Below are 26,265 nucleotides of genomic sequence, written 5' to 3'. Positions count from 1 at the left end.
TTAAACACATTGCAGCGGGTAACTGATGACTCCAAATTCTGGTTCAAGGGAGTGGGGGCAGACACTAGTCCCCTCACAACCCTGAACAACGCCGCTGGAAGAAAACTCACAGAGTCAATACGGGCAGCAAAGAACAGCCTCTTTGCCGCACGTATTGCCTGAGCATAGATCTTTAGATGTGCTCTATGTCGCAATCTGTTGGATTCGAGTCTAGTCTTTCTCCACTTGCGATCCAGTCGCCTATCTTGCCGCTTCAGCCCCTGTAGATCTTCCATATACCAAGGGGCCAATTTTGAAGTGGGTCGGAGGGGATTCTTGGGAGCAATCGTGTCTACTTCCCTGGTGAGCAAGTTGTTCCAATTCTCATCCAAGACATCAACAGGATCACTGGCAAAGCCAACATTGAATCCTTCCAAGGCTTCTTGGAATCTTACTGGATCCAATAACCTCTTTGGGTGGACCATTCTAATAGGCCCCTTGCCTCTGCGGAGGTGGGAAGTGGTTGTAAGTCCAATCTTAACCAGATGGTGGTCCGTCTATGACAATGGGGAAATCACAGGAGTCCCCACCCATGGAAAACCACCCTGATCAGAGTAAAAGACCAAATCAAGCGTGTGGCCTGCAATATGTGTCAGTCCAGAGACCACTTGGCATGGGCCCATAGTTGTCATGGGCCCATGGGCCCAACTCCTGAGCTACCCTGGACAGATTGGTCCTGAAATAAATATTGAAGTCCCCCAGTACCAGGAGTCTGGGGGACAACAACGCAAGTTCCGCGACCAACTCTGTGAGCTCAGTAAGGGATTCTGCTGGGCAGCGAGGCGATCAGTACACCAACAGAAGTCCCAATCTATCTCTGGTCCCCAAACTCAAGTACACACATTCAATATGGTCCAATACCCTAACAGGGACTCTGGTAAGGGAGATGTTATCCTTATAGACCACAGCCACTCCACCTCCTTGCCCACGTCCTCTCACCTGCTCCTCTACAGAATATCCTGGAGGGAGAAGCTAGGACCAAACTGGACCACTATCCTCCCCCAACCAAGTCTCAGTAATACATACCAGGTCGGCCCCTTCATCTATGATCAAATCACGGATGAGTTCAGGTTTATTTTGGACCGACCTGGCATTGCAGAGGAGCAGGGTAAGGCTATGTGGGTTGTTGGCAATGCTCCCTGAGGTCAAAGAGCTGGCAAGACAGCCGGAAAGGGAGACAGCTATTAAATTTCTCACTACCCTTCCCCTAGAATGGCCTGCTGACCTGCCAATGTTACTTCTTCTATTCTCCACCACCACCGGGATAGCTGTCCCATAGTCAACGAAGAAACCCCGTCTCCCCATCTCCAGACGAACCCAATCACATTACAGCAACTTCAACCCAAGTCCAAAACAGCTTGAAACTGATTAAACAGAAGCCCTCTAGCCCTCGCCCTCGTTCTCCCCTGAAGTGGATCCCTCAAAGGGGTGATCCCCTTTGGTGGTGGGCCTGCTACCACAAGGAGCCTTCCTATAAAACTGAGCAGGTGACCTGAGGAACAGCTGAATCACCCAGGGGCTGGTCCCAATCCTGCCCACACTTCCCACAAATGTTACCCTGAGGCTGCAGCCCCACATGAATGACAACATGAATGACAAAAAACCCCCAAGGTAAACAATACATCTTTCGGCAAATCTGTTTAAAACATTTTTCTGCATGTGTGTTCCAGTTCTCTTTCAGGGTTACAGCAAGTTACAGCAATGGGGGGGAAAGTGATCCTACTTGACTATATCTTGATTAAAGGATGTTCAAGAATTTCTCCCCTGTAGAATATTTACCCAGATTCTTGGTATCCGGCATACCAGAAATTTTTCCAGAACTGAAATTAAATAATAATGGAGTCTGTGGTATTTCCACAGCACTGCTGGATATCTCCTTAATCAACAAAACAAAGGATGTTGACTGTTTCTGAGAAGTTCCCTTTCTCTCTTCCAAGCCATTCAGTGCAATTTAGAAGTGCCAATGAACACAATGGGCCTTACCTGGAAGTAAGTGACACTGAACACAATGCAGCTTACTTCCAAGTTGGTGTGCACAGGATCCAACTGTCAGGATGGATTCAAAGTTAGTTGGAAAACTATATGCAGAGTGCTCATGAATGCCTCATTATCAACCTGGAGAGAGATTGTGAATGGTGTACAACAGGACTCTGCCTTGGGCATTTTACTCTTCAACACTTTGATCAATTACTTAGATGAAAGGGTGGTGGAAGTTCTTATCAAATATGCAGATTACATAAAATTGGGAGGGGTAACTAACACTTCAGAAGATAGGAATAAATAACATTAATAGAATGGGAAACTGGGCCAAAACTAACAAAATTAAATTCAACAGAGGCAAATGCAAATTAATAAATATATATTTTTTAAAATCAAATGTACAAGCATAAGATAGGGAAATATCCCACTTAGCAGTAATAAATGTGAAAAAGACCATGGGATTACAGCTGAGTTCGAACTACAGTTCAAGCACTGTTTGAACCACAGTTCATGCACTGTTCGGGAGCGGGGAGCGGCAGCTTTAAGAAAGAGGAGAGCATGTTCTTACCTGGTCTCCTCCACCCCATACAGCTTCTTGCTGGGGTGGTGTGCGTCCCAAATACCCCTGCACGGTGCCAGCACGCTCATGGATTCCACGCATACGTGGGTGCCATTTGCATGGTCAGCACGGTATTGATGACACCATGCTGCATATTTCTACTTTACTCCACACTAGTCAGACAAATAAGGCAGTTCACACAATCAAAAACTGGGTAGGAAAAGTATGCTAACCCAGCTTTGGGAGCTGCGCCTGCTTCCAGTTTTCGATTATACATAAGCAAACTAGTTGCTAACCAGAGGAGAGGTGGTCTTGTGGTAGCAAGCATAATTTGTCCCCTTAGCTAAGCAGGGTCTGCCCTGGTTGCATATGAATGGGAGACTTGATGTGTGAGCACTGTAAGATATTCCCCTTAGGGGATGGAACTGCTCTGGGAAGAGCAGAAGGTTCCAAGTTCCCTCCCTGGCTTCTCCAGGATAGGGCTGAGAGAGATTCCTGCCTGCAACCTTGGAGAAGCTGCTGCCAGTCTGTGAAGACAATACTGAGCTAGACAGATCAATGGTCTGACTCAGTATATAGCAGCTTCCTACGTTCCCAGTTGTCTATTGTTTAATGCAATTTAGTTGCCTGCAAGCAGTTTGAAGATTGGCTTACTTGTCCTCCTTACATCTTAGATATGCCAATTGTTTCTCTGTCAAAAGTTTATCACCTTAAAACCTGAGTACGGCCAGCAATAGCCTTGAGTCATGAATGAAGCAAGTCCTACAAAATTTATTGCATGTATAACACTGGCTGATTTTGTGTGTGTGGGTTACTAATCCTCATAGTTTCTTGTAAAAGCTGTTCTTTTTAAAATAATTTTCTCTTTTTAAGAGCAGCTTAGTACTTTGAGCTCCCTGTCTTTTTAAACAGGTGAAAAGACGACCCAAGAAAACTATAAGGTAAAGCATATGCTTTACTTTGAATATGTATATATTCAGGACAGCTGACATATTTGCTTCACATTGCATGCACCAAGAAAACTCTTATGTGACTATTCAGGAGCCATGTGACACATGGCTTTAGGAGCCATGAAGGCCCTTCTTCTACACACACACACACCACACACACATGGAACATAGGAAGCTGACATATACTGAGTCAGACCCTTGGTCCCTCTAGCTCAGTATTGTCTACACAGACTGGCAGCAGCTTCTCCAAGGTTGCAGGCAGGAATCTCTCTCAGCCCTATCTTGGAGAAACCAGGGAGGGAACTTGGAACCTTCTGCTCTTCCCAGAGTGGCTCCATCCCCTGAGGGGAATATCTCGCAGTGCTCACACATCAAGTCTCCCATTCATATGCAACCAGGGTGGGCCCTGCTTAGCTAAGGGGACAAGTCATGTTTGTTACGACAAGACCAGCTCTCCTCTCTATTCATTGTGTGCTTCATAACTGAAGTCATGAATATTACTGTTGTGGGGGGAGGGTATTAATCAGGTGAAGTTAATCAAATGAATTTTTCTCCAGCTTGGAGACATAGTAACAGTGAAGGTGTGAACAAATATCAAAGACAAGAGGGCCTCTGAGCACATGCAAAGACTTCTTAAAAGAAGAAGAAGCATGCATACCCGCAAGTCTTTCCCAGATCCCATAACAAGGGGGCCTTCATAATGCCATTAGGCCCAGACCCTGAAATTACCTAGCAGTGCCCCTGGGAGGAGGGTTCAAGTGTGAGGCAGGAGCTGGGTAGGATGGCTTTTCCTCCTACTTTGTTAAAAAGATGGGTACAAGAGCTGGGTAGGATAGCATCATCCTACCTAGCTCCCTTCTCACACACTATCACTCTCCTTCCTCCTACCTAGTTGTTTGCTCTCACACAGTCAAAAATTAGGAGTGTGCATAGCTCCAGAAACTGAGTAGGGTGCTTGTCATACTCTTTTGGTGATCACATGACCTGCCTTCTTAGCTGGAGTACTATACCCGGTTCTGGGTGCTGCACTTTAAGAAGGATGTAGATACATTGAAATGGGTTCAGAGAAGGGCAACAAAGATGGTCAGGGGACTAGAAAACAAACCCTATAAGGAAACATTGTTTATTCATTTATTATTTATTTATTTTTACATTTATATCCCGCTCTTCCTCCAAGGAGCCCAGAGCGGTGTTCTACATACTTGAGTTTCTCCTCACAACAACCCTGTGAAGTAGGTTAGGCTGAGAGAGAAGTGACTGGCCCAGAGTCACCCAGCTAGTATCATGGCTGAATGGGATTTGAACTCGGGCCTCCCCGGTCCTAGTCCAGCACTCTAACCACTACACCATGCTGGCTCTCAAAGTGAGAGCTTACATTGGACAAAGTGAGCATGTGTAGCCTGGAGAAGAGCGAGAACATGATAACTCTCTTCAAGTACTTGAAAAGCTGTCATATAGAAGAGGACAAAGATTTCTTTCTGCTGCCCCAGAGCGCAGTACTAGCTTGCAGCCGAGCCCGGTGGTTCTGGAGCGGCTAACCCGCTCCTGTAGCCTGCCCCTCGGTTTGCAGACCGAGCGCTCCGTAAACCCGAGCTATCTGCTCATGAGTAGCCGTGGCGCGGCTCCACGCCGTGGCCACTCGCGAGTAGACCCCCGGCTTGGAGGTTTAAAAGCAGCCTCCTGTCTCGGAGGTCTCCCCAGTATGCCCTGCGCACTTGCACAGGGCATACTGGGGCTTCTGGGGGCTGCGCAGCCCCCAAGCTCCCCAGCCCCCATCGGCTCCGTCTCGGAGCTGGCAATCGTGTGGGCGGCCGATCCGGACACCCAGGGTTCCCTCCCCACTCGTGAGCAAGGAGAGCGGGCTTAGCCCGCTCTTCCTGCTCACTTCCCCAAACTGGGTCTCACGGATCATGAGACCTGGTCCAAAGACTAGACAACCATCAGTGGGGATGCTCTAGCTCTGGATTTTCTGGGTCAAGCTGTGGGTTGGACTAGATGGCCCAAAAAGGCCCCCCCCAACTCTATGATTCTATGGTTAAAATAAATGTGCCTAAGAACTGGATCCTGTGTGTATCAACTCGGCTGTTAAGCCCCATTTTGTTCAATAGCACTTACTCTTAGGTAAGCCCCATTGTACTTAATGACACTTCTAAACTGCACTGTGTGACTTATTAGGAGGAAGGGGCAGGACATATCTGAAATAACTAGGATCCTTTGTTTTATTAATTAATCAGATCTGTGTAGAAGAAACATACCTCTCAGATCTACTTAATTAACAAAACAAACAGAGAAGGAATTGTAACAATCCTCTGCACATGACTTACCTGGGAGTAAGTACCATTGAACACAGTGGGACCTACTTCCGAATAGACATGCCTAGGATTTGAATTTAGTATGCATATTCTATAATCCACTCTTAAGCCAAGCAAACTCCTACGCTCTCAGAAGAAGGAAAGAAGAGTAGAAGGACTAGAAGGAGTGTTGTCTTCCTGCAGCAGAGATGACTTTCTGGATGATGAGTAACAGAGAATATATAGTTGCAGTCTAATTGTAGTACAATAATAGAATTGTCCCTTAACTTTCAACACATTGAGAATGGTGTTATAGCATATAAGCCTATAAGTCAAAGTGTTCTTATTTCATCTTATCAAATGATAGTACTTCAATAACAATCATGCGTACTTTGTTTTTCAAGTAAAAGTAGTTATACAGACCAGTGAAATGTGTGTTTAACCTGGAGATTTAGAATAGAAGGTTGAAAATTGCAGGTTATGCTCATTTGACAGCCACAATATACATACAGAACCCCCACAAAATCCTTATAAAATCTTATACAAAATGTTCTTTGAGATCTGACAATTTTGAGCGCAAGAATGTTCATTCTGGCTCATTAGTTTCAGATATCCTTGTCAGTCTCAGAGATATAGGCGAATTTAGTTAAATAGAGGGAACCCGCCATTTTCCAATATAGTTTTCCCCGAGGGCTTTCAGTATGTTGGGAAATAATATATAGATAAGAATATGAGTATAAATTATTCATAAGTAGCCCCACTGAAATTAAGTGGAGAAGTTAGTCATGACTAACTTGTACCATTAATTTTAATGGGACTTCTCATCAACAATTTAGTCGGGATTTCAGCCAATCACCACCACCACTACCGCTGTTAAATGACCATATGCTGCAGTTTTCAGGTTTACTCCAAATGTTCGGGTTAGGCCAAACATGTTGCAAACCACATTGGACTACTTCAGAGGTGGATTTCAATAGGAATGAACCACCTTTCAGGTATAATTCTGTTGTGTTTTATAGTATACAAGCTGGGTAAGTCTCCTTTATCCACCTACCCCAAGCTATTGTATACTTTTGTCCCTTTACCTGCACATGTCTTGCCATTTCCCGTATAAGGGTGAATACACGTACATATGTAGGACCCATTTGTGTTAAGGCAGGAAGCGTGTTTGTCACAGTCTGATCCAACTGCACATTCATCAACATCTGCAAACAAATAAACAAGCAAACAATCATATCCTCCTATACATTCCTAGTTGTGATCTCGCCAGTCTGAGACATTTTGAAGGCCTCCTGCCAGGGGAACAGCAAGGTTGGAGTGGGCCCAGAGACAAGATTTTAAAATGCCCCCCCCCCCCGAAGCTCAGCTCATGAAGTAAAGAATCTTAAATGAGGCTGAATAGTGGTAACAAAAAGCATAGTAAAATTTATTATATATATATTAACCTATGTGCCACAATAGAACATCATCCTAAATTATTTTTTTAAAGGTTTTGTAAATTGTGGACCATGCAAGTCATTTAATGGTGCTAGAGAAAGACATGCTGTTCTGGTAGCTCCAGGTCTTAACACTCACATCAATTTCGGAGGACGAATACAACTGAAGGAAGCCCTGGTGGGTGCGCGGCTGGGGGAGTCAGTCATGTGACTTGCCTCTGGGGGGCCCCCCAAGGCAGTGGCCCCCCAGACAACTGTCTCCCCTTGCCCTATTATAGTTACGCCCCTGCCTCCTGCTCTTTTAAAAACCTCCTTCCATTCTTACTAATGCCTAAAATGCCTTCTCCGCCCCCTGCCCCAGAATACTGATGTGTGGTCACTTCTTTCTCTTTCTTAAAACAAGAAGTGCTGGGCTCAGAAACAATCTTTGAGAGCTTCACAATAATCATCTCAATGGAAAGGCAGGCATTAGAAGTCTTCAGGTTCTTCTCTGGCTTAGATTAAAATCTGATGTGGAGAAGAATTCTCACTTTGAGTCTCCCACCCCCATGACTCCATTGATTTCAACTGGTGGTGGTGGTTAGGGGGCCAAATTCAGATTAGCTAAGAAATAAGCTGACCTATTTTCTTATTTTTGGGGGAAGCAGTAGACTCATTTTCCAGCAGATCTGATGTGAGCCATGGAAAGCTTGACTATCTCCACTTCAAACCCCAGGTGAAAACTCACTTCTGTATAGCTTAGTCCACAACTCCAACAGAAATGAAGTCAAAGAATATGTGGTTGTGTTTGCCCTCTTCTTCCCCTCCCTCTGCCCCCCCCCATTTCCTACTCCTACCCTGATTTAAGTTTAGATCTCAAGCAATCATGGACTTGTCTTTTGCTTATGCTAGTTTGCAGTGTACCATATAATAGTTCTAGAATAATAATTTCACCACCACCCTTCGTAGCCCATAAATAATTATTGTTTCAGGGCCTCTTAATCCAGCTTTATTTCTTGGTCCAAACAGTGACTTCCCTACTGTCAGGATCTACTAAGAATATTGCATGGAAAATGCACAAAGCCAGCACTTTTTTTTATTTACACACACTGTTGTTTTGTATGGGCATAAAAACAACTTATCAGACATTTCTAAATGAAACAGATGCTGAGTGGTGACGAAAAAGCTAACATGCATTCTTGTTGAAAGCAATGCTGGAAAATTATTTAACTAAGTTTTAAGATGACATTTCAAAATGTCTAATCCAACACACTTTAAAGGAAAAGCATGCTGGGCCACATATATCCTATGGTCAGGATCCAAAGAACCACCTTAAAAGTTATGTGTGCATAAGAGGGCTTGGGGCTTATGTTTCTTGAACAGCAGCTTCCCAAACTGCATAGGAAACTGCCTTTGAAATGGAGGGACCTTTCAAAAGAAGCTTGTGATATGGCATGGAGGGGATCTGTTCTCTGAATGTCATTAATAAAAGAAATCCCACTCAGTTATGTATATCCCCCCACAAGCATCTGAGGAACTCCCCCCTCATTTTACTGAACTCCCCCCCGCCGGCAAACCTAATAACCCATATCTCCCCCTCAATGTGTCTTTCCTTCCCCCGCCCCCAAACAAAACTTAAGAGAGGAGCTGCTTCTCAAGCTCTCGCTCTTTCGGCATCCCTGATCCCACTGGTGCATGCAAGGCTTCAGGCATGTCTAAAGCAGGCTTTTGGATTTCAACCTCTGCATTTCAGAAAAAAAGGACTCTGGGAGCAGATACAGTAGGTACATAGGGATTTTAACCCACACTATTAGCTCGAACTCACCAAGGCAAGATGCTGAAATGACATTCCAGTTTCCATTGTCTTTGCAAAGCATCCTTGAGTCTCCCAGCAAGTAATAGCCAATGTTGCATTGGTAGGTAGCAATGCTTCCAGCAAAGAAGTCCTCAGCAGAGTAAAAGCCATTTTCTAAAGGTGGAGGCACTCCACAGCTAATCCCTGTATCCAGAAAATACGTATAAGCAGATCAGATTTAGTCACTTAATCTCTTCTTGATACAGTTGCTAGTAATTTTAGTTTTAAACTCCTAGTGATAACTTAATTCCAATTATCTTTCACGGTAAGTCTACATCAGTGTTCCCTAATTTTTATCATCAGTGAGCAGAAAGAGTTTTGTTCTGGGCAGCAGTTTCAAGGCAGTGTGCGCACATAACTCTCTCTCTCTCTCTCTCTCTCTCTCTCTCTCTCTCTCTCTCTCACACACACACACACACACACACACACACACTCAGAAAGAATCAGTGCAAATTCTATCTCCTCCCGCCCCGCGCACAATCTGTCCACTTGCTTTTTGTGCCGATGACTTTGCTGCTAGCCCATTGCATTCCTGTGGGTTTTCTTGGTAGTTCTACCAGTGCTGCCATGTTTGCTGAAACACACTTGGTATTTTTTAAAATAAAAAATTGCTCTTCTAAGCTAGAGCTCTGAGCTGGATCCGGGGCAGGTAGCATCATCCTGTGTGACAGGGCTATGGAGAGGCCTGAAAGTAGGGTTGCCAGCACCGTTCCCTCTAAGGCTGGCTTCCAGTTGCTTCTTTTCCCACCCACTGCTCCTAGATCCCACATGGCGATGGCAGTAAATGGACTTGGAGAGAGATGATTTCCTCCTTCACTAGAGCCTGAGTGGCAGATGGTGGCGGGGGGGGGGAGGCAGAGGCGAGGGATCTTGCCCAGAGCCCATGCCAACCTCTCTCTCCACCTGCCACTCAGGCTCTTGTGAAGGAGGGTAGGACTAGGAATGTGGACAGAACCGTTCCATTCTAGACGTTCGAGCCGGTTCAGAGGGTAGGAGGGTTTCTTTAAGGGGGAGGGGAGGCATTGCCTACCTGACAGTCCCCGCCATGCCGCTTTCTCCCCCACTGGCGCTCTCATAAAAAGTGGGTGCACGGGTCTGCAGCGTAACTCCCTGTGCCCCTGCCAGCATCGCCACAGAAAGAACCTCCCCCGCCGCCCTCCTGGGAGTGCACGGAACCAGTTCCGTGCACACCCCTAGTTAGGACCAGGTGACTTCCCTCACCACACAAAATGCCCACCTGCAACAGTAATAATGAAAGGCCTTGCTCTACCTAGGGATGTGCATGAGCTCTCCCTGGCACCTCCAAAATAGGGCTGAGAAAGGTTCCTGCCTGCAACCTTGGAGAAGCCGCTGCCCGTCTGGATAGACAATACTGAGTTAGATAGACCAATAGACCTAACTTAGTATAAGGCAGCTTCCTATGTTCCTAAATCCAACTATGGGTTTTTTCAACAGAAAAACACACAATTGTTTCCTCTCAGGAAGAGGAACCTGGAAGAATCTGGTTTCTGTGTACTTTGCATTCATTCACAAAACTGTACTTCAGCTGATAATATAACCATAAAGAGACAACTTCTCCTAAATTGTAATTTTAAGCATGATAAGCCATGTGATTAGAAGGATCAAAGTAGTTGTTAGATAAGCCATATAATCATTAGATCAATGAAGCTGTCAAAAACATTAACATCAGCACCTAGTGCACCGTTGGACTACATAAACGTATAATAACTGAACTCGTTTTGCATTCATCCCAAGGTATTTCATTCAGAAGCCCATTACTCACAGTTATAGGACTCAGGACCCAATAGACTACAAATTTGTTTACTGAGCAAAGGGTGGTGGGGGTGGGAAGAGAGAGAAAAGGCAGATATATGCATTTGCAATAAGTTTGTTACAGCAAGCTTACTGAATGCATTTTGACTGTATGAAAATACCAGAAGGTAACTTCTACAGGTCTCTAAACGGACTACCACTGATTTTTTAGAGCCTGGATTTCTGTGACGAACACTGCAGTACATCCTGAAGTAAAAATGGCTAAGAGCATCCACTTACTTTCACAGCGTGGTAGAGGTTGATTCCATTGTCCTAAATTTAAACAGTGCTGGACAGAATTCCCAACAATGTGGAAACCAGGGTCACAAAAAAGAGAGACTTGTGATCCTGGTTTTAAATCAGTTGATGATGTCCTCAGGTGAGGAATGGAGCCTTCTAAAGGATGGCAATCTGAGAACAAAGAAACATGTGCACAGTGACAAAACACAATAGGCTTGTTCACACAACCATATGGGGGTGGGCTGGAGGGCATGAGAGCTCCACTTCAGAATCTCTGTTTGGGTTTGCAAACTCACAGAACACACAATCAAGGCAGCTGCAGAGTCCATCACTCAAATTTGGAGCTTTAAACCCCACCCCACCATGGAAGGTCCTCTGACAGCCCCTCTGCCTTCCTAGGATTCTTTGTGCTGCCAGCAGAAGGGAAAAGCCTCATTACATCAGCAGCTGCCCTCTGATTGGACATGGAGAAGCACAAGGAGAACCCAGCTCTGCTGAAGCGGTTCAGACTGAATCACAGAGCGTACTTTGCAGGGTGGCACTTCCATGGCTGGGGCCCCTGGAGCCACAGCTCTCTATTGTTGCCATGGCTGCTGTGCCCAGATAGCTGGGTAGAAAAGGTGAGTGGGTTCACCTGACCAGAAGAGCAAGGTAGGAGGGCTCTTCCCCCCTCCTACCTTGGTTTAGAGCAGTGTAGAGAACCTGGATTACCCTAGTTTGAGGCATCTGGGCTGGAGGGATTTTTGTGAGTTCACACAAACATTAAAGCATGGGTAGTCCAGCTTTTAGTTGCTTTTGATTATTGTGTGAACCAGCCTAATGACCAACATGCTATGCAATGCAGTGTTGGCGTTTCTGATCTGCTAGGGCTGCTGCACACATAAAACACCGCACCCCGGCAGTGTTGCACAAGAGCGTATATACACAATGATCTAAAACAGCATGCATGCAATTGTGCAGTGCTACTTCCACTGGAAAAAATGGAAGTAGTGCAACATGCCTGCATGCTGTTTTAAGTAATTGCACACCACTGGGGCTGCCTTTTACATGCACAGCATTCTTAGCGGGTCAGAAACACCAATGCTAGGTTGCACAGCATGACAGCCAATATTAATAAATGTAGGTAAAGGACATCAAGAATGCAATAAATCCTGAACAGACATGAAGCATAAATTCCATTCTTATCTCCACCTAGCAGTTGAATTTCATCACACTATGGCATGCTACTGCTATATAAATCTGTAAGTGACCTCATATGGTCTATGCAAACCTTTTGGGGGCAGAGGGGTAGTAGCATGGATCTTTAGAGCTGTGAAACATGATAGAGTTGCAAGCATTTCCAGACAAACAACCTTCATTCCTGAGGCTGATCACTCAGTCTTTGATACTACATAAGGTGATCTGGATTTTTTTCTACACTAATTTCAAGAAAAGCATAGAGCTTTCTCTGTTTCAACACATACGATTAAAATAATTTTCACATGTAAAATGAAACAGAAAAAAGAGCCAAAAGGGATTTAAATTACTGTTCCAATGAATGACTGGAAAACATTCCCATCTGACCCAATCCTTGACTTCAGTCTTTCAACATCTCACTACAGGAAACCATAAATATTTTGTTTGAGGTCCCAATGAACTTTTATTACACAACCCTGGAATTTGAAACATGAAGACTGAATGTTCCAGTCATTAAATGATCAAATATATCTATGCAAGGCCAATGGGCCACAGGGGTTATTGTATCATATGTTTTATGCCCCATAAGGAGCACCAACAATAAGTCCAAACTATTTTCACATTTTCTACATTCAGGAAACTCATCTGATATTGACTTGTCTGCTGTGGGACCTCTGTGCATTAGAGAAGATCCTGGCACACTGTCTATGATGCACAGTCAGTTTATAAGGAGTATTAAAAAGCAAACAAAAGGTGGTCAGTAAGAAGTAACAACTTGGCTAACAAATATTCTCACATGTTTAGTACCTTTGTCCTTTTACCAGGAAAATTAACGTACACATTGATAAAAGCAATCTATTTGGTATAAGCTTTGCTAGATATTGAATTATACCACAGTGTTGGTTTCAATTGTTCCATTACTAAATAGACGGCAGCTATTTCCCTCAGAAAATGAACATGGGATTTTAAAAACATATTGAGATCATTCACACCATCAAAAACTGTGTTCTACCTGGGTTTGGGAGCTGTGTGTGCTCCCAGTTTTTGGTTGTGTGGAAGCAAGGTAAGAGGAAAACCTGGGTAGAAGTGATTGTGTGGAACCAAGGTGGGAGCCTTTCTACACAATCACTGCTACCCAGGTTTTCCTCTTACCTTACTTCCACACAACCAAAAATTGGGAGCACACACAGCTCCCAAACCCAGGTAGAACACAGAAAAACTGTGGTGTGAATGACCTCATAGTGTCATGGATATTAAGAATACAATCACCTCTTCATTTTGATTCAACTCTATTTGATTCAACTCTAGCCTAGAAAATGATGACCTTCTTAAGTGTAAAATTATTGTGTGGAACCCCAAGATTTTCAAGATATTTTTGTGAACCAGATGTTTTCAAAAAATAGTCACTATTTATCTGCTCTCTGTTTTTTAAATGTTAGTGAAGGAATATATATATGTATATGTATATGTATATGTATATATGAATGAAAGGGGTTAATTTTATATCTGAGTTGGAGTAACAATAGATCAAAGAAAGATGTCAACAAGCCAGTCTGTTTCCTATTAAGAGAAGACTATAATACTGACGTATTTTTCTAGTTATTATTTTCTGATTGGTCACAAGCAATTTTAAGATTTTAAAAAGTCCCAAATGGAAGATCAAGTTTTCTTCTGATACCTCACCTGACTCTTTGCAACTTGGGCAAAATTGTGGGAAAGATTTTGTATAAGACTAAGCTCCTTGAAATTACCTTTCATATAAAATCTTTTGCCATGAGAATTCTATTTTGATGTTTTATATATTGTCTATGTTTTATGTTCTATATATGCTGTACTATAAGTAAAAAAGTATTCTAGTAGACATTTTTTCTCTTGACCTCTTCTCTTTACATTGTCAACACAATAGCCTAGTACAGCGGTTCCCAACCTTCAAAAAAAATAAAAGTGTATGCTTTCTGTCACAAACCTTCAGCGAGAGAGAGAGAGAGAGAGAGAGAGAGAGAGAGAGAGAAGGAATGAACACACACACAAAAAGGTTGCAGATATGAGACAGGTTATTCCAGTCACTGGCTTACATCCAAACTGATTTACTCATGAGTAATATAAAGTGTGCTGTAGAATTGGTGTTGACTCCTGACAACAGGGAAAAGACCACAGAGGTTGTCTTTGATAGAATACAGGAGGGGTTTACCATTGCCATCTCATACGCAGTATGAGATTATGCCTTTCAGCATCTTTCCTATATCGCTGCTGCCCAATATAGGTGTTTCCCATAGGCTGGGAAACATACCTGTGGGGATTCAAACCAGCAACCTCTGGCTTGCGAATGAAGTCATTTCCCTGTTGTGCCATTAGGTGGAGTACCCCCACTGAAATTAATAGGACAAGTAAACTTGTGCCATCAATTCTAATAAAACTGCTTATGAGTAACTTAATCTGGATGTAAGCCAGTGACTGCAGTAGCTCACCTCATAACTGTAAATGTGTGTGTGTGTGTAAAGGTAAAGATGAAGTGTGCCATCGAGTCGGTGTGAACACCTGGCGACCACAGAGCCCTGTGGTTATCTTTGGTAGAATACGGGGGGGGGATTACCATTGCCTCCTCCCGCGCAGTATGAGATGATGCCTTTCAGCATCTTCCTATATCGCTGCTGCCCAATATAGGTGTTTCCCACAGTCTGGGAAACCTACCAGTGGGGATTCGAACTGGCAACCTCTGGCTTGCTAGTCAAGTCATTTCTCCACGGTGCCATTAGGTGGCTGTGTGTGTGTGTATATACACATATATTGTATACACAAAAAACACTAATTTAAGGGTTAGGGAGACAGACCACTATCGTCACTGGCTCACACCGAAACGAAGTTATTCGTAAGAGGTCTTATTGAAATAAATGCAATAAATAAGCTTGCTCCATCAATTTCAATGGGAGTATTCAGTGCTAACCTTCTGAAGCCTGTCAGTCAGGCTAAGGGGAAGGGTACACTGAGCTTCAGCACATATCCAGTTAATCAGGATCAGAGGAGGAGGGTTTTCACCCTCCTCCCTCCCCTTTGGCAGTGGACACATTGCTGGGGAATTGTCAGCTTCACGCTGGTAATCCTCAGATGGGGAACAAGTAGCACAACTGAAGTGTGGGGAGGCAGGAGTCTTCTGAGAACCCCTTGAGAGCCCTTCAAGTACCCCTAGGGGTACTAGTACCCCCAGTTTGGAATCCCTGTCCTAGGGAACACAAACTCACATAGTGGTATATTCTCTGAGTTAGAGGTTTTCACGCTCCTTGGCTAGTTGAATAGCTTAAGGCTAATCTAAATGCTACAGGTGTAAAAAAAAAAGCCCCCAACAGAGGCATCTTCACCTTTTCTTGGTGCAATCCTCACTCTGTTTGCATGCAGAGTTGGGCTGGTCACTACTGGACAGTTCTGGTCACTGTCCCAAGTGAACTGGGAGCACATGCTTGCAAACACACAACTCTCCTGGTTGCAAAGGAATATTGGCTGTGTTGGACAAACTGAGTTTCTCACTAAGGAATCTTTGGTAAGTTTCCAATGATAACTGTTTGATAAGCTTCAATAACCCTTCCAACGGTAGGGTTTCCCGAAACAGAGCTTCAAAACCATGGTCTTATAATATAACACTTTTAGGATATAAAAAGTTCTAACCAGCACAGAATATGCTCTTGGCATCTATCTTCACTCTTCCAACAATCCCAGGAAGGAAATCTGGCCAGGCCAATATATTGCCTTTTTGAAGTTCCTCTGGACAAGAAATAGCCAAAGATTTCACCTTGAAGTTCAAAAGAGAGGGACAGATACATGCTTGTTAATTAGTCCTGGAAGGCATTTATTGAAAAACAGTTTTCTTCAGACATCTCAACAGAAACTTCAAATGTAGGATGTGATCTGCAGGCCCCCTGAAAAGAACAAAAATGCTTTGATAGGCGTTAATCAGAGCTATTTTACTATTGTCAAGAGAAAGGCCGAATAGTTGCAGTTAATCAGCCACAGTTAGTTGCTGTGGTTGCTCCTACAACAATAAGCCCATGTAAGCGGAATGTAAAAGTAGTTCTCTCTGTGGATTGCTATTCATTATTAATTAGCATGCCTCTAAGAATTCACAAGGAGCCTCTCACTTCCCAACGAAGTGCCACACAGCTAGAATAAGTAATGGGAGAGCTTCTAGGTGAGAGGGCATATCTCCCAGGAAGACCTGCTTGAGCTATGGCAAGCGGACCTTAAGGTTTCATGAAGTATTGGATGATACTCTGACCTGCCCACTCTCTCATGCAGGAAAGGCCCATGGGCACATATGACTCCTCTGCATCAGGTGCTACAGTATGTCCTGCCATTCACCTATGCAATTGGGCAGCAGCAGGATAGTACATTGGGAGGTTTTCACAGGGTGAGGCTCATCCATTGCACTGCGGGTGTGCTGACCCCTGCGATTTCCCCAAATACGGGAAACTCGACTGCATTAATTTCCATGCTCCTCCCCATGAGATCAGGACAGGCTGGTGGACAAATCATCCAAACTGGACCATAATGTATAACAAACCAGAGAAAACAGCCAAAGCACAATGGCTAGTAGAAGGCAGAGTTCCATTGACTCTGCAGTGGGAGAGTTCAGGAACCAAGCAAAGTCACCTTATTGCTAGTACTATGAATATCATTGACCACTATGAATATTTACTACAAATCTTCTAGTAGCGTCCCACTTGGGCTCTCCTGCCTCCTCCTACAGCTGCTAGTGCTGTAGTCCCTTGACTATAGCTTTTTGGGGAGGTTTGATGGGCTGCCCTCAGGAAGCAATAATTGTGCTAATTTTGCCTTCCTCTACTATCACACTGGATGCTAGTCATAGTCTCTAATATCATACTTTTTTTTAAAGTCAGCTTTAAATACCCTTGGATACCAGTGGGTTCTCCTGCTTCTTTGACAGCAAAGATCAGTAAATGACTGCAGTGGGTGATCCTGTCTTTAGTTAAATGAAGGATCTCGCCTGACTCAATTTCCCCTCATCTCACCAAAAACGATGACCCTGTGGTAAAATTGATTTGTTGCCAGGTAGCTGGGAGGAAAATATCTTATTTTTGCTTACAAACTTGGGGTTTAAATTCTATCCATGTGCTGCAACTAATTTACCAGAAAAAAGGCGTGTGGAGCAGGGGGGACGACCACCCTTTGGCCACCAGAGCCCTGGGCATTTCCAGGGGCCGCCTGAGGCTCACCCCTACTCTCCCTCCTGCCCATGTCACCGGACTGCCCAGCACTTGGCGCCATTGTGAAGCTGCTGGCTGTACTGCTCACAAGAGGCAGCAGAAGTGAGCATATGGAGAAAGAAGAGAGGAAGTGGTGGAGCACTCTCTTTCCCTGGGCCTCTGAGAGCAATGTGGTGCAGCAGCAGCTCTCTCATTCCTAGCATGGTTGAGCTGGGGGAAAACAGATGGCTGAGCTGGGGGTGAGCTGAGCTGGGGGAAAACAGATCCATGAGCTGGGGGAAAACAGATCCATGGGGCCCTGCAAACTCCCTCAAAGCTTTCTCTGCACTTCCAGAAGTACTCCTGGCTCTGCCAGGTGTACTTTACAAAACAAAGCCACCCAGCCCTGCCATTCAGAAGGAAGAGAGACTGTCTCTGGGAGCTGCTGGAGCACATAGGGGTAAAGCCACAGGCGGGCATTTAAACAGCCAATTCTGCACATGAGAGGGAGAAGGAAGTGGGGCATGTCTCTAGTCTGGTGTATGAGCAAAATGGGGCTTCCCCTCCTTCCCAGTCCATGAGAGAGGTGGCAGCAGGCGCCAAAGAGTTATTGGCTAGCCCGTGCCGCCAGGTCCATGTTAGAAAACAACTCCACCAAAATATGTGGATGAAAGCTTCCCTTCCCTTCTGTCTAGCTCCCTGCTCTGAAAGGAACAACTTGATTGGCCAAGCTTTGGGTAAGTGACAGTTTATCCAATTAATGTTTTCACAGATGTAAGTCCCATTGAGTTTAGTGGAGCTTACACCCAAGTAAGAATACATCAGATTGTAACCAGGAACATCCCTTTCCCCCCTGAGTTAAATATTGGAGGCAATTTTCATGCTTAACAAACCAAAAGATTTCCTTGTAGATCTTGGAAGAGTAAAGATTATCATTCTGAGAGCAGCCTGTTTCCTATCCTCCAATGTTTCTGTGTAATTTATTTAATAAAAGTTCTTGATTTCTTCATATCTGTGTCACTGATTTTGTGACAGCAAGCAACATGGCACGGCTTTCAGAGACTACAAGAACAAGTTGAATAAGAGCTGCAAGACATGTAAATGGGAGCTTCCATAGAAAGAAGAGCTATACAATTGCTAGCTCTAAATATCACCTTGGGATTGTTTTAATGAAAGGCGGTATACAAATTTAACAATAAATAAATATTCAAGATCTGGCATTCTGCAGGAATTATGTATAAAATTTTGTCATGATTTCTGAGGCCTGCAATCATATTAATCTTTCCCAAAGTGTGAAAGTTAGTCCATTTGTGATAAGCAATAATGTAGCAAATCAGCAATATAGCATTTTCATATATGTTCACTATGAAATCATATAGCACCCAGTTTCAAAATCACCTATTTAAACTCCAAACCCAGGCTTATCATTATTCCATAACTTGTTCAATTTTCCAGCAGTATATCTACACTTGTACCATTCCTTTCAGTGCAATTTGTCATGTGAAAACATGTGAGAAACCACTCAGAAGCAAGTATGAATTTAATTATTCTCAGTGCTTCTCATATCTTGTGTGTGGAAGCATAGGGCTACCTCTGACCATGCTTCATTTTGTCCTTGGTGCACATACTTTCTTACTTTTCTTCATGTTGTATCCAGAGTCCTTGGAGCAAACCTGGTAGGCTTCAGACCCTCATTCTGAGGTCTGAATCCATATTCCAAACTTAGCTTTGATGATGCCATTCTGCCCAGAGCACAGAGTACAAAGGCTATTGCAGTTGGGATGCTGGGAATTGTAGTCAACTACCTCTGGGAATCCCTGTCAGCTGGAACTTCTAGCTGATCATCACAGAGCAAAATCTAGGGCAAAGGGGAAATACCACAGTCTGCCTTCTTTTGAGGACATTAAATGTGCATGGGCTTCTAACCAGCCTTGCCTCTTAATTATCCTCATGCTGGTGGCAGTGAGACAACATTGGTCTTTGTTCAGATTAGTGAGGGAACTAAGACAAGGGAGGGGAAGAAAATTCTGCTCGCTGATATGTAGCAACTTGAGATTTCAACCTGTCTAGAATCTTCCTCACCAAATAAAATAAGCATATATAATCCATTTCATTATACCCACATAAAGTATAATGTAGGAATGGTAGTAAGGGTGTCTATTTCCTACCTAATATATGCAACGGCTTATTGATTTGCTGAGATGTGCATCAAGCATGAAAAAGACACTCATACATATTGATATCTATTTCAGAAAATGGAATATATGAAGCAGCTCCGAAATGTTTCCAGTAACAAATAAAATCAAGAGTGGCCCAAGAAGGGCTACTATAACAGAACATTAAATCTGTTACATAATAACTCTAGCACTTTAACAAATGTCTAAAATATATTTTTACAATCACTGACTGGCATTCAGCCAAAAACCTGTTTAAAGTTATGTATTACCCTTAGGGAATACACATGCACACAGGGCTAAACTGAAGATTAGAAAGATAGTAAGACCCATGCTCAAGAAAATTGGTTGTTTAACTAAAGCTGGAGACAGATCATGCTTTTTTCAGATTCCAGAGTGAGTCTTAAGAACATAAGAACAGCCCTGCTGGATCAGGCCCAAGGCCCATCTAATCCAGCATCCTGTTTCACATAGTGGCCCTACCAGATGCTGCTGGGAGCCTACAGGCAGGAGTTGAGGACATGCCCTCCATCCTGTTATTACTCCCCTGCAACTGGTATTTGGAGGCATCCTGCCTCTGAGGCTGGAGGTGGCCTATAGCCCTCCGACTAGTAGCCGTTGATAGACCTCTCTTTTGTGAAGTTATCCAAACCCTTCTTAAAGCCATCCAGGTTGTTGACTGTTACCACATCTTGTGGCAGAGAATTCCACAAGTTGATGATGTGTTGTGTGAAAAAGTACTTCCATTGGTTGGTCCCAGACTTCCTGGCAATCAATTTCATGGGATGCCCCCTGGTTCTAGTGTTATGTGAGAGGGAGAAGTTGTTCTCTCTGTCCACTTTCTCCACACCATGCATGATTTTATAGACCTCTATCATGTCTCCCCATAGTCGTCTTTTTTCTAAACTAAAAAGCCCCAGGTGTTGTAACCTTGCCTCATGAGAAAGGTGCTCTAGGCCCCTGATCATCTTGGTTGCCCTCTTCTGCACCTTTTCCAGTTCTACAATGTCCTTTTTTAGATGTGGTGACCAGAACTGTACGCAGTACTCCAGGTGTGGGTGCACCATAGTTTTGTATAAGGGCATTATAATATTAGCAGTATTATTTTCAATCCCAACCCAGCACAGTACCTCCAGTTACTGTTGCTGGTGTCTATTTTATGTTTCTTTTAGACTGTGAGCTCTTTGGGGACAGGGATCCATCTTATTTATTATTTCTCTGTGTAAACCGCCCTGAGCCATTTTTGGAAGGGCGGTATAGAAATTGAATAAATAATAATAATAAATAACCCCCTTCCTAATGATCCCTAACATGGAATTGGCCTTTTCTACACCTGCCACATATTGAGTTGACACTTTCAACGAGCTGTCCACCACGGCCCCAAGATCCCTCTCCTGGTCAGATCCAACAGCTCAGACCCCATCAGTGTATACTTGAAGTTGGGGGGTTTCGTCCCAATCTACTACATTTACACTTGCCAACATTGAACCACATTTGCCATTTTGTCACCCACTCACCCAGTTTGGAGAGATCCTTTTGAACTCCTCACAATCTGTTTTGGATTTCACTACCCTAAAGAGTTTGGTATCATCTGCAAATCTGGCCACCTTGCTGCTTACCCCTGCTTCTAGATCATTTATGAATAAATTAAAAAGCACCGGTCCCTGTAAAGATCCCTGGGTGACCCCACGTCTTACTTCCCTCCATTGTGAAAACTCTCCATTTATACCTACCTTCCGTTTCCTGTCCTTCAACCAGTTAGCAAACCACACATCTACTTGTTCCCTTATCCCATGACTGAGTCTCTTGTGGCACTCAGAAGAAAAAAATATTGTGGCACAAGTTTTTAAGGATGAGAGCACACCTCATCAGATGCCTGAAGTATTATCTTCAATTGGCAAATATATATATTAAGGCTGTGTGAAGCCGCATAGATTCAGTAGCTGCCTTAATGTTTTGGAGGGGCCCATTCAATGCTCAGGGAGGGGGGAATCCACTCATGTTGGCCCATTTTAAAGGGGTTGCTTTGAACTGGACCAACATTTCAGCCTTTTCCCTGAACCGTGTATTAATTTACTGGACTGGATAGAGGGCAAGAGAGAGGCTATGAAGTCACATTGGTCCTGGCTGCTGCAGCCTTGGAAAAGACTTCATTTCCCAGGAAACCCTGCACTCTTTCCAGGACTGCAGGGACGTTAAAGGCAAAAAGTATGCCCAGACAGTGGCTGACATCCAGATTAACAAAGTGTGGGTGCAACATGAGAAGCACTGGTGCAGCTGCTGAGTTCCCAACTAATACAGCACCGACACTCACGTGTGTGTGTGTGTGTGTGTGTGTGTGTGTGTGGCGGGGGGAGAATTCTGATGACCCCCCTTTCCCTGGAAAATCTGTTTCACCTGAAAATCTGTTCCCTGAGGGCAGCATGAACTTTGGGGAAATATGTTTGGGTGACACATAATGCTTCTGGTTGATCACTGAAAACTCCGTCCATGTGATCACTGGTGCAGCATTTGAAACCATCAGCAGCACTTGTCATGTGGCACTCATGCAGCTTCTGCTTCCTCACCATTGGGAGGAATGGTCCTCACCCTAGCTTCCTCACCCTAGCTTCCTCACCCTAGCTTGCTTCCTGTCTGCTGTCCAGTCCAGTAAGTTAGTACTGGAGTTGGGCGGGGATGATGGGGATGAACATTTCAGTGGTTGAACTGGGGACGAATCAGTTCAGCTTGATTGGACCTGAAGTGGATTGCAGTTCATTTCAGGCCAAACTGAGCTGATTTGATTCAGCCCAGATTCAGTCAGCAGAGCTCTGCATTGGCCTAATACATATACAATTAAAAAGCGGGGAAAGAGAGATGGAGTTAAAGAAGAAAAATATGTAAACATGTAAAAAATATGTAAAAAAATATGTAAAAATATGTAAACTAGTCCTCAGTGTCAATCTGTTTTTTTCACTTCAATGGCTAGCTATTGCAGTTTTAGGAATGGAAGATGTATTTGCAGTATGAGTCCCTGTTGGGAGGAGGTGAAACAAACATGGCTGTATTGTAAGGGCCCTAACTACAACTGTACTGCTAGCAGATAATGGCAATTTGGTCCTACAGCTTCCATTTTATTTTTATCTACAACCACATCTGTAAATACATATACACATACAGGTGGTACATAGGAAGCTGCCATATACTGAGTTAGACCCTTGGTCTATCAAGTTCAGTATTGTCTTCACCTTCTGCTCTTCCCAGAGTGGCTCCATCCCCTAAGGGGAATATCTTACAGTGCTCACACTTCTGGTCTCCCTTTCATATGCAACCAGGGTGGACCCTGCTTAGCAAAGGGGACAAGTCATGCTTGCTACCACAAGACCAGCTCTCCTCTGTAACCATACATCTGAAGAAGTGGGGTCTAGTCCACAAAAGCTGATACTGCAATACATCCTGAAGGTGCCATAAGATACCCATCTTTCTTGCAACAGACTAACATGGCTACCCTTTGGAAATAAAAATTTAGAGAACATAGGAATAGTGCCCTTCCAATCAGTTTCTATAGATATGCATGTCAGCAAAAAGAATGAGGTTGTTCACACGACCATACACCACGACTGGGGAGGTCTGTGAGGAAGGCAGGAGTTTGCCTGCCTTCCCTGGCAGACGAATGTTGTTATCTTTTCCTTTACCATGTCTTTGCCACATGAGCAGTGGTGCAGCAAAAGCAAAAATTGGAAGTGGCAGGACTTCCGCTTCCCAGAGTGCCCCATGCCATGAGCACGGTGGCTGCTTTCATTAGAGCAGCTGCCGCGCTGGGCATGGCCACTCCTTTCCCCCAGCATTGCTGAATAGTACATGTTGGGGGGGATGTTATTTTCGGTGGGAGAGCACCTTCTCCTCAGTTCCTGATCGGCCCCTGCGATGAGCAAAGAATGTCGATCGATGAAGTCAGGTAAGCCATTATTGCTGGGGAAGTATCCTAGCAGCGGGGTAGGCTGGGCAGGTGTGAGTGAACATGGATCACCAGAAAGACCGCCTGTTACAGGTAAGCAATCTGTTTATCTCTGAGGTGATCCAACTTCTGGCCAAGATAGTGATGTAGTCAGACGCACTTCAGCATGCTCTGGAGCCTCCTACCGATTTTCTTATCGTGAACTGCTTAATCTCCTCATAACAGCAGAAACTTGCTCATTAAACAGGTGATTATTTTTCCTTTTCTACTGGGGAAGTCTCGCCGGTGAATTTCATAATGGCTTCTAAGGGAGGAAGAAAGAAAATTCAGCCTCCTTCTAGCCCCCCAAACTTTCATCCAGGAATGTTTTCAGAGGAAGGAGGAGGAGATCTTATGATGTTTTTTAAGACTATGACTGCTGATTTAAAATCCAGTTTTAAAAACATTACAGCTTTAATTACTGCACTTCAAGCCTCTGTTGATACTATTACTGCCAGATAGGAGTTGTTGGAAGGCAAAATCTCTCAATAAAGTTAAAAGTTCCTCTGTTGATTCTGCTTTGCGCACATTACAGAATGCCAATAAGAGCCTTCAAGCCAGGGTGTGCACCCTGGAATTAGAATCTTGCCATTTGAATCTGCATGTTTTGGGGATCCCAGAAAATTTGGGCAAGACTGACTATTTACTTCATTAAAGAGTTCCTTTGCAAAATATTTTCCCTGCCAGAGTATGAGTTGGAAATAGAAAGAGTGTATTGTATTTCAACTCCTCCTTCACGTGCTACTGACAAGCCTCATTCATTTACCGCAAAGTTCTTAAAATCGAAGGTTAAAGAAGATATTTTGAGGCTTGACCAAGAAGAAAACTCTTGAATCATGTTTTCCCCGGATTTTCCTAAATAAGTGGATGATAAACAGCATTCCTTTCAAAACCTCAATTGGCTAGAGAGAGAAATCTGCAATACCACCTTCGCTTCCTAGCAATGTTTTGCATTTATTATGAGAATAAACTAAAATATTTCCAAGATCCTGTAGAAGTACATAGTTGGACTGAATCCTGCAGGAAGAGAGTAATTATTTTGACTATTCTCTGCTCTTCACATTTCAGCATCTGCCAGTGGCCTCTTATCTTTAGCTGTAATTCATATCTCTGTTTAATGCAGTTCAAGGTCTTTGTACTAAGTCCTGTTTTGTTTTAAGATGCAGCAGTCTTCATCCTGATTTTAATTGCTTCTTGTAGGGGGTCCACTGGAGTGTGCTGTGAGCCAAGATTATAAGGCTAGACCTGGGAGTGCAAATGGGATTTTTCTTTGTGCCCCCCACCCCCCATCTTCTTTTGGTTTGTTATATTTTTCCTCTTCACACATTGAGTTAATTGGTGTTGGTATTATTTATTTAAAATATTTATCACAATATTTAATATTAATATTTAATATTTATTCATTTTTATTTTTTGACATATTTATTATGTTATGTTTTGCCTATTAATAATTATTTACTGGAGTATTAGCAGCCTATTAAGCTCTATTAATTTACCTCTTTATTCTTGCACATATTTATCACTTTCTATGAGTTAGTTCATGCTGTTTGTTTCTGTTTTGGTTTTTTGCTATGGTGTTTTCATTAACTGAGTATGGTGATTCCCATGGTTACTTGGAATGTGCAGGGGTTGGGTTAGCCCTTGAAGCTCCACCAGGTGTTGGCCAAATTGGGGGAAATGCCTATTAAGGTTGCTTTAAAAACAAACAAACACAAGAAACCTATATTTTGCCAGTTGATAAATTCCTCTTGCAATAGGCATGGGTGGGGAACAGCTTCGTAAGTGGTAATTCTAAGAGGGCAAAGGGTGCAGCTATTTTAATTCACAAATCTCCTAAATTAATTGTGTACAGAAAACAACAGATGATGAAGATCACTTTCTTATTGTTAGTATGGGTGGTCAACATTTGGCATTAATGAATTTGTATTGTCCAGTCATGGATTGCCCAGAAATAATACACAGCTGTTTTGAATATTTACATACTTTGACATTAATCACTTGATTATTGGAGGGGATTTTGAATCAATCTCTTGACCCCCTTCTTAACTGTAATACCCCCCATCTGGATTATACTCTCGAACCCATACCACACTTAAGGCCTATATGCTAGATTGCAATTTAGTAGATATATGATGTCTTCTTTCTCCTGTTTATAAAAATTATTTTAGTTTTAATTTTTTTTGATGTCTTGTTCTTTAGTATCTTGAGTTCAGACATGTAACATTGACTCCATAGCAATCTCACATTATGCCCCTGTTAAGTTGGTTGTTCGATTGGAAGATTGTTCCAGTACTTCATCTAAGTGGTATATGAATATATCCTTGCTGAATGATCTGCAATTTACTAGATAAATGGAACAGGAGATGAAGGAATTTTTAACAGGGGTTGGATCATAGCTTATTCTTCATATTAAAAAAAGCAACACATGTCTCAAATGGTATCTCTTGAGAAGCAAGTTAAGGTTCTCCCATTACACCCTTCTCTTACACCCTTTATATACCCTTCTCTTTACACCCTTCTCTAGAGTCATACACCCTTCTCTTGAGTTATAAAGAACCTTACACCCTTCTCTTGAGTCATAAAGAACCTTACTTACAGCTAAA

At 43.4% G+C, this 26,265-nt stretch overlaps 1 protein-coding gene across 7 annotated transcripts in view; it reads right to left on the bottom strand.

Annotated features, from left to right (window-relative positions):
- SVEP1 (sushi, von Willebrand factor type A, EGF and pentraxin domain containing 1) overlaps positions 1-26,265 on the bottom strand; it is a 249,175-nt gene that overhangs the window by 79,698 nt on the left and 143,212 nt on the right. For all 7 annotated transcript variants that reach the window (XR_008316279.1, XM_053296616.1, XM_053296613.1 and 4 more), the window contains 4 exons: positions 15,978-16,101; positions 11,142-11,312; positions 9,060-9,233; positions 6,905-7,024 (listed from right to left, as the gene is read on the bottom strand). Coding sequence is in view for 6 of the 7 variants with exons in the window: in XM_053296616.1 (XP_053152591.1) it covers positions 6,905-7,024; positions 9,060-9,233; positions 11,142-11,312; positions 15,978-16,101 (589 nt within the window). In the remaining variant the exon portion in view is untranslated. The remainder of the gene's footprint in view (positions 1-6,904; positions 7,025-9,059; positions 9,234-11,141; positions 11,313-15,977; positions 16,102-26,265) is intronic.

The sequence above is a fragment of the Hemicordylus capensis genome, chromosome 2, assembly GCF_027244095.1.
Source record: "Hemicordylus capensis ecotype Gifberg chromosome 2, rHemCap1.1.pri, whole genome shotgun sequence".
Taxonomy (NCBI): domain Eukaryota; kingdom Metazoa; phylum Chordata; class Lepidosauria; order Squamata; family Cordylidae; genus Hemicordylus; species Hemicordylus capensis.
Note: the sequence above shows the minus strand (reverse complement) of the source record. Positions and strands in the feature narration are given on the sequence as shown.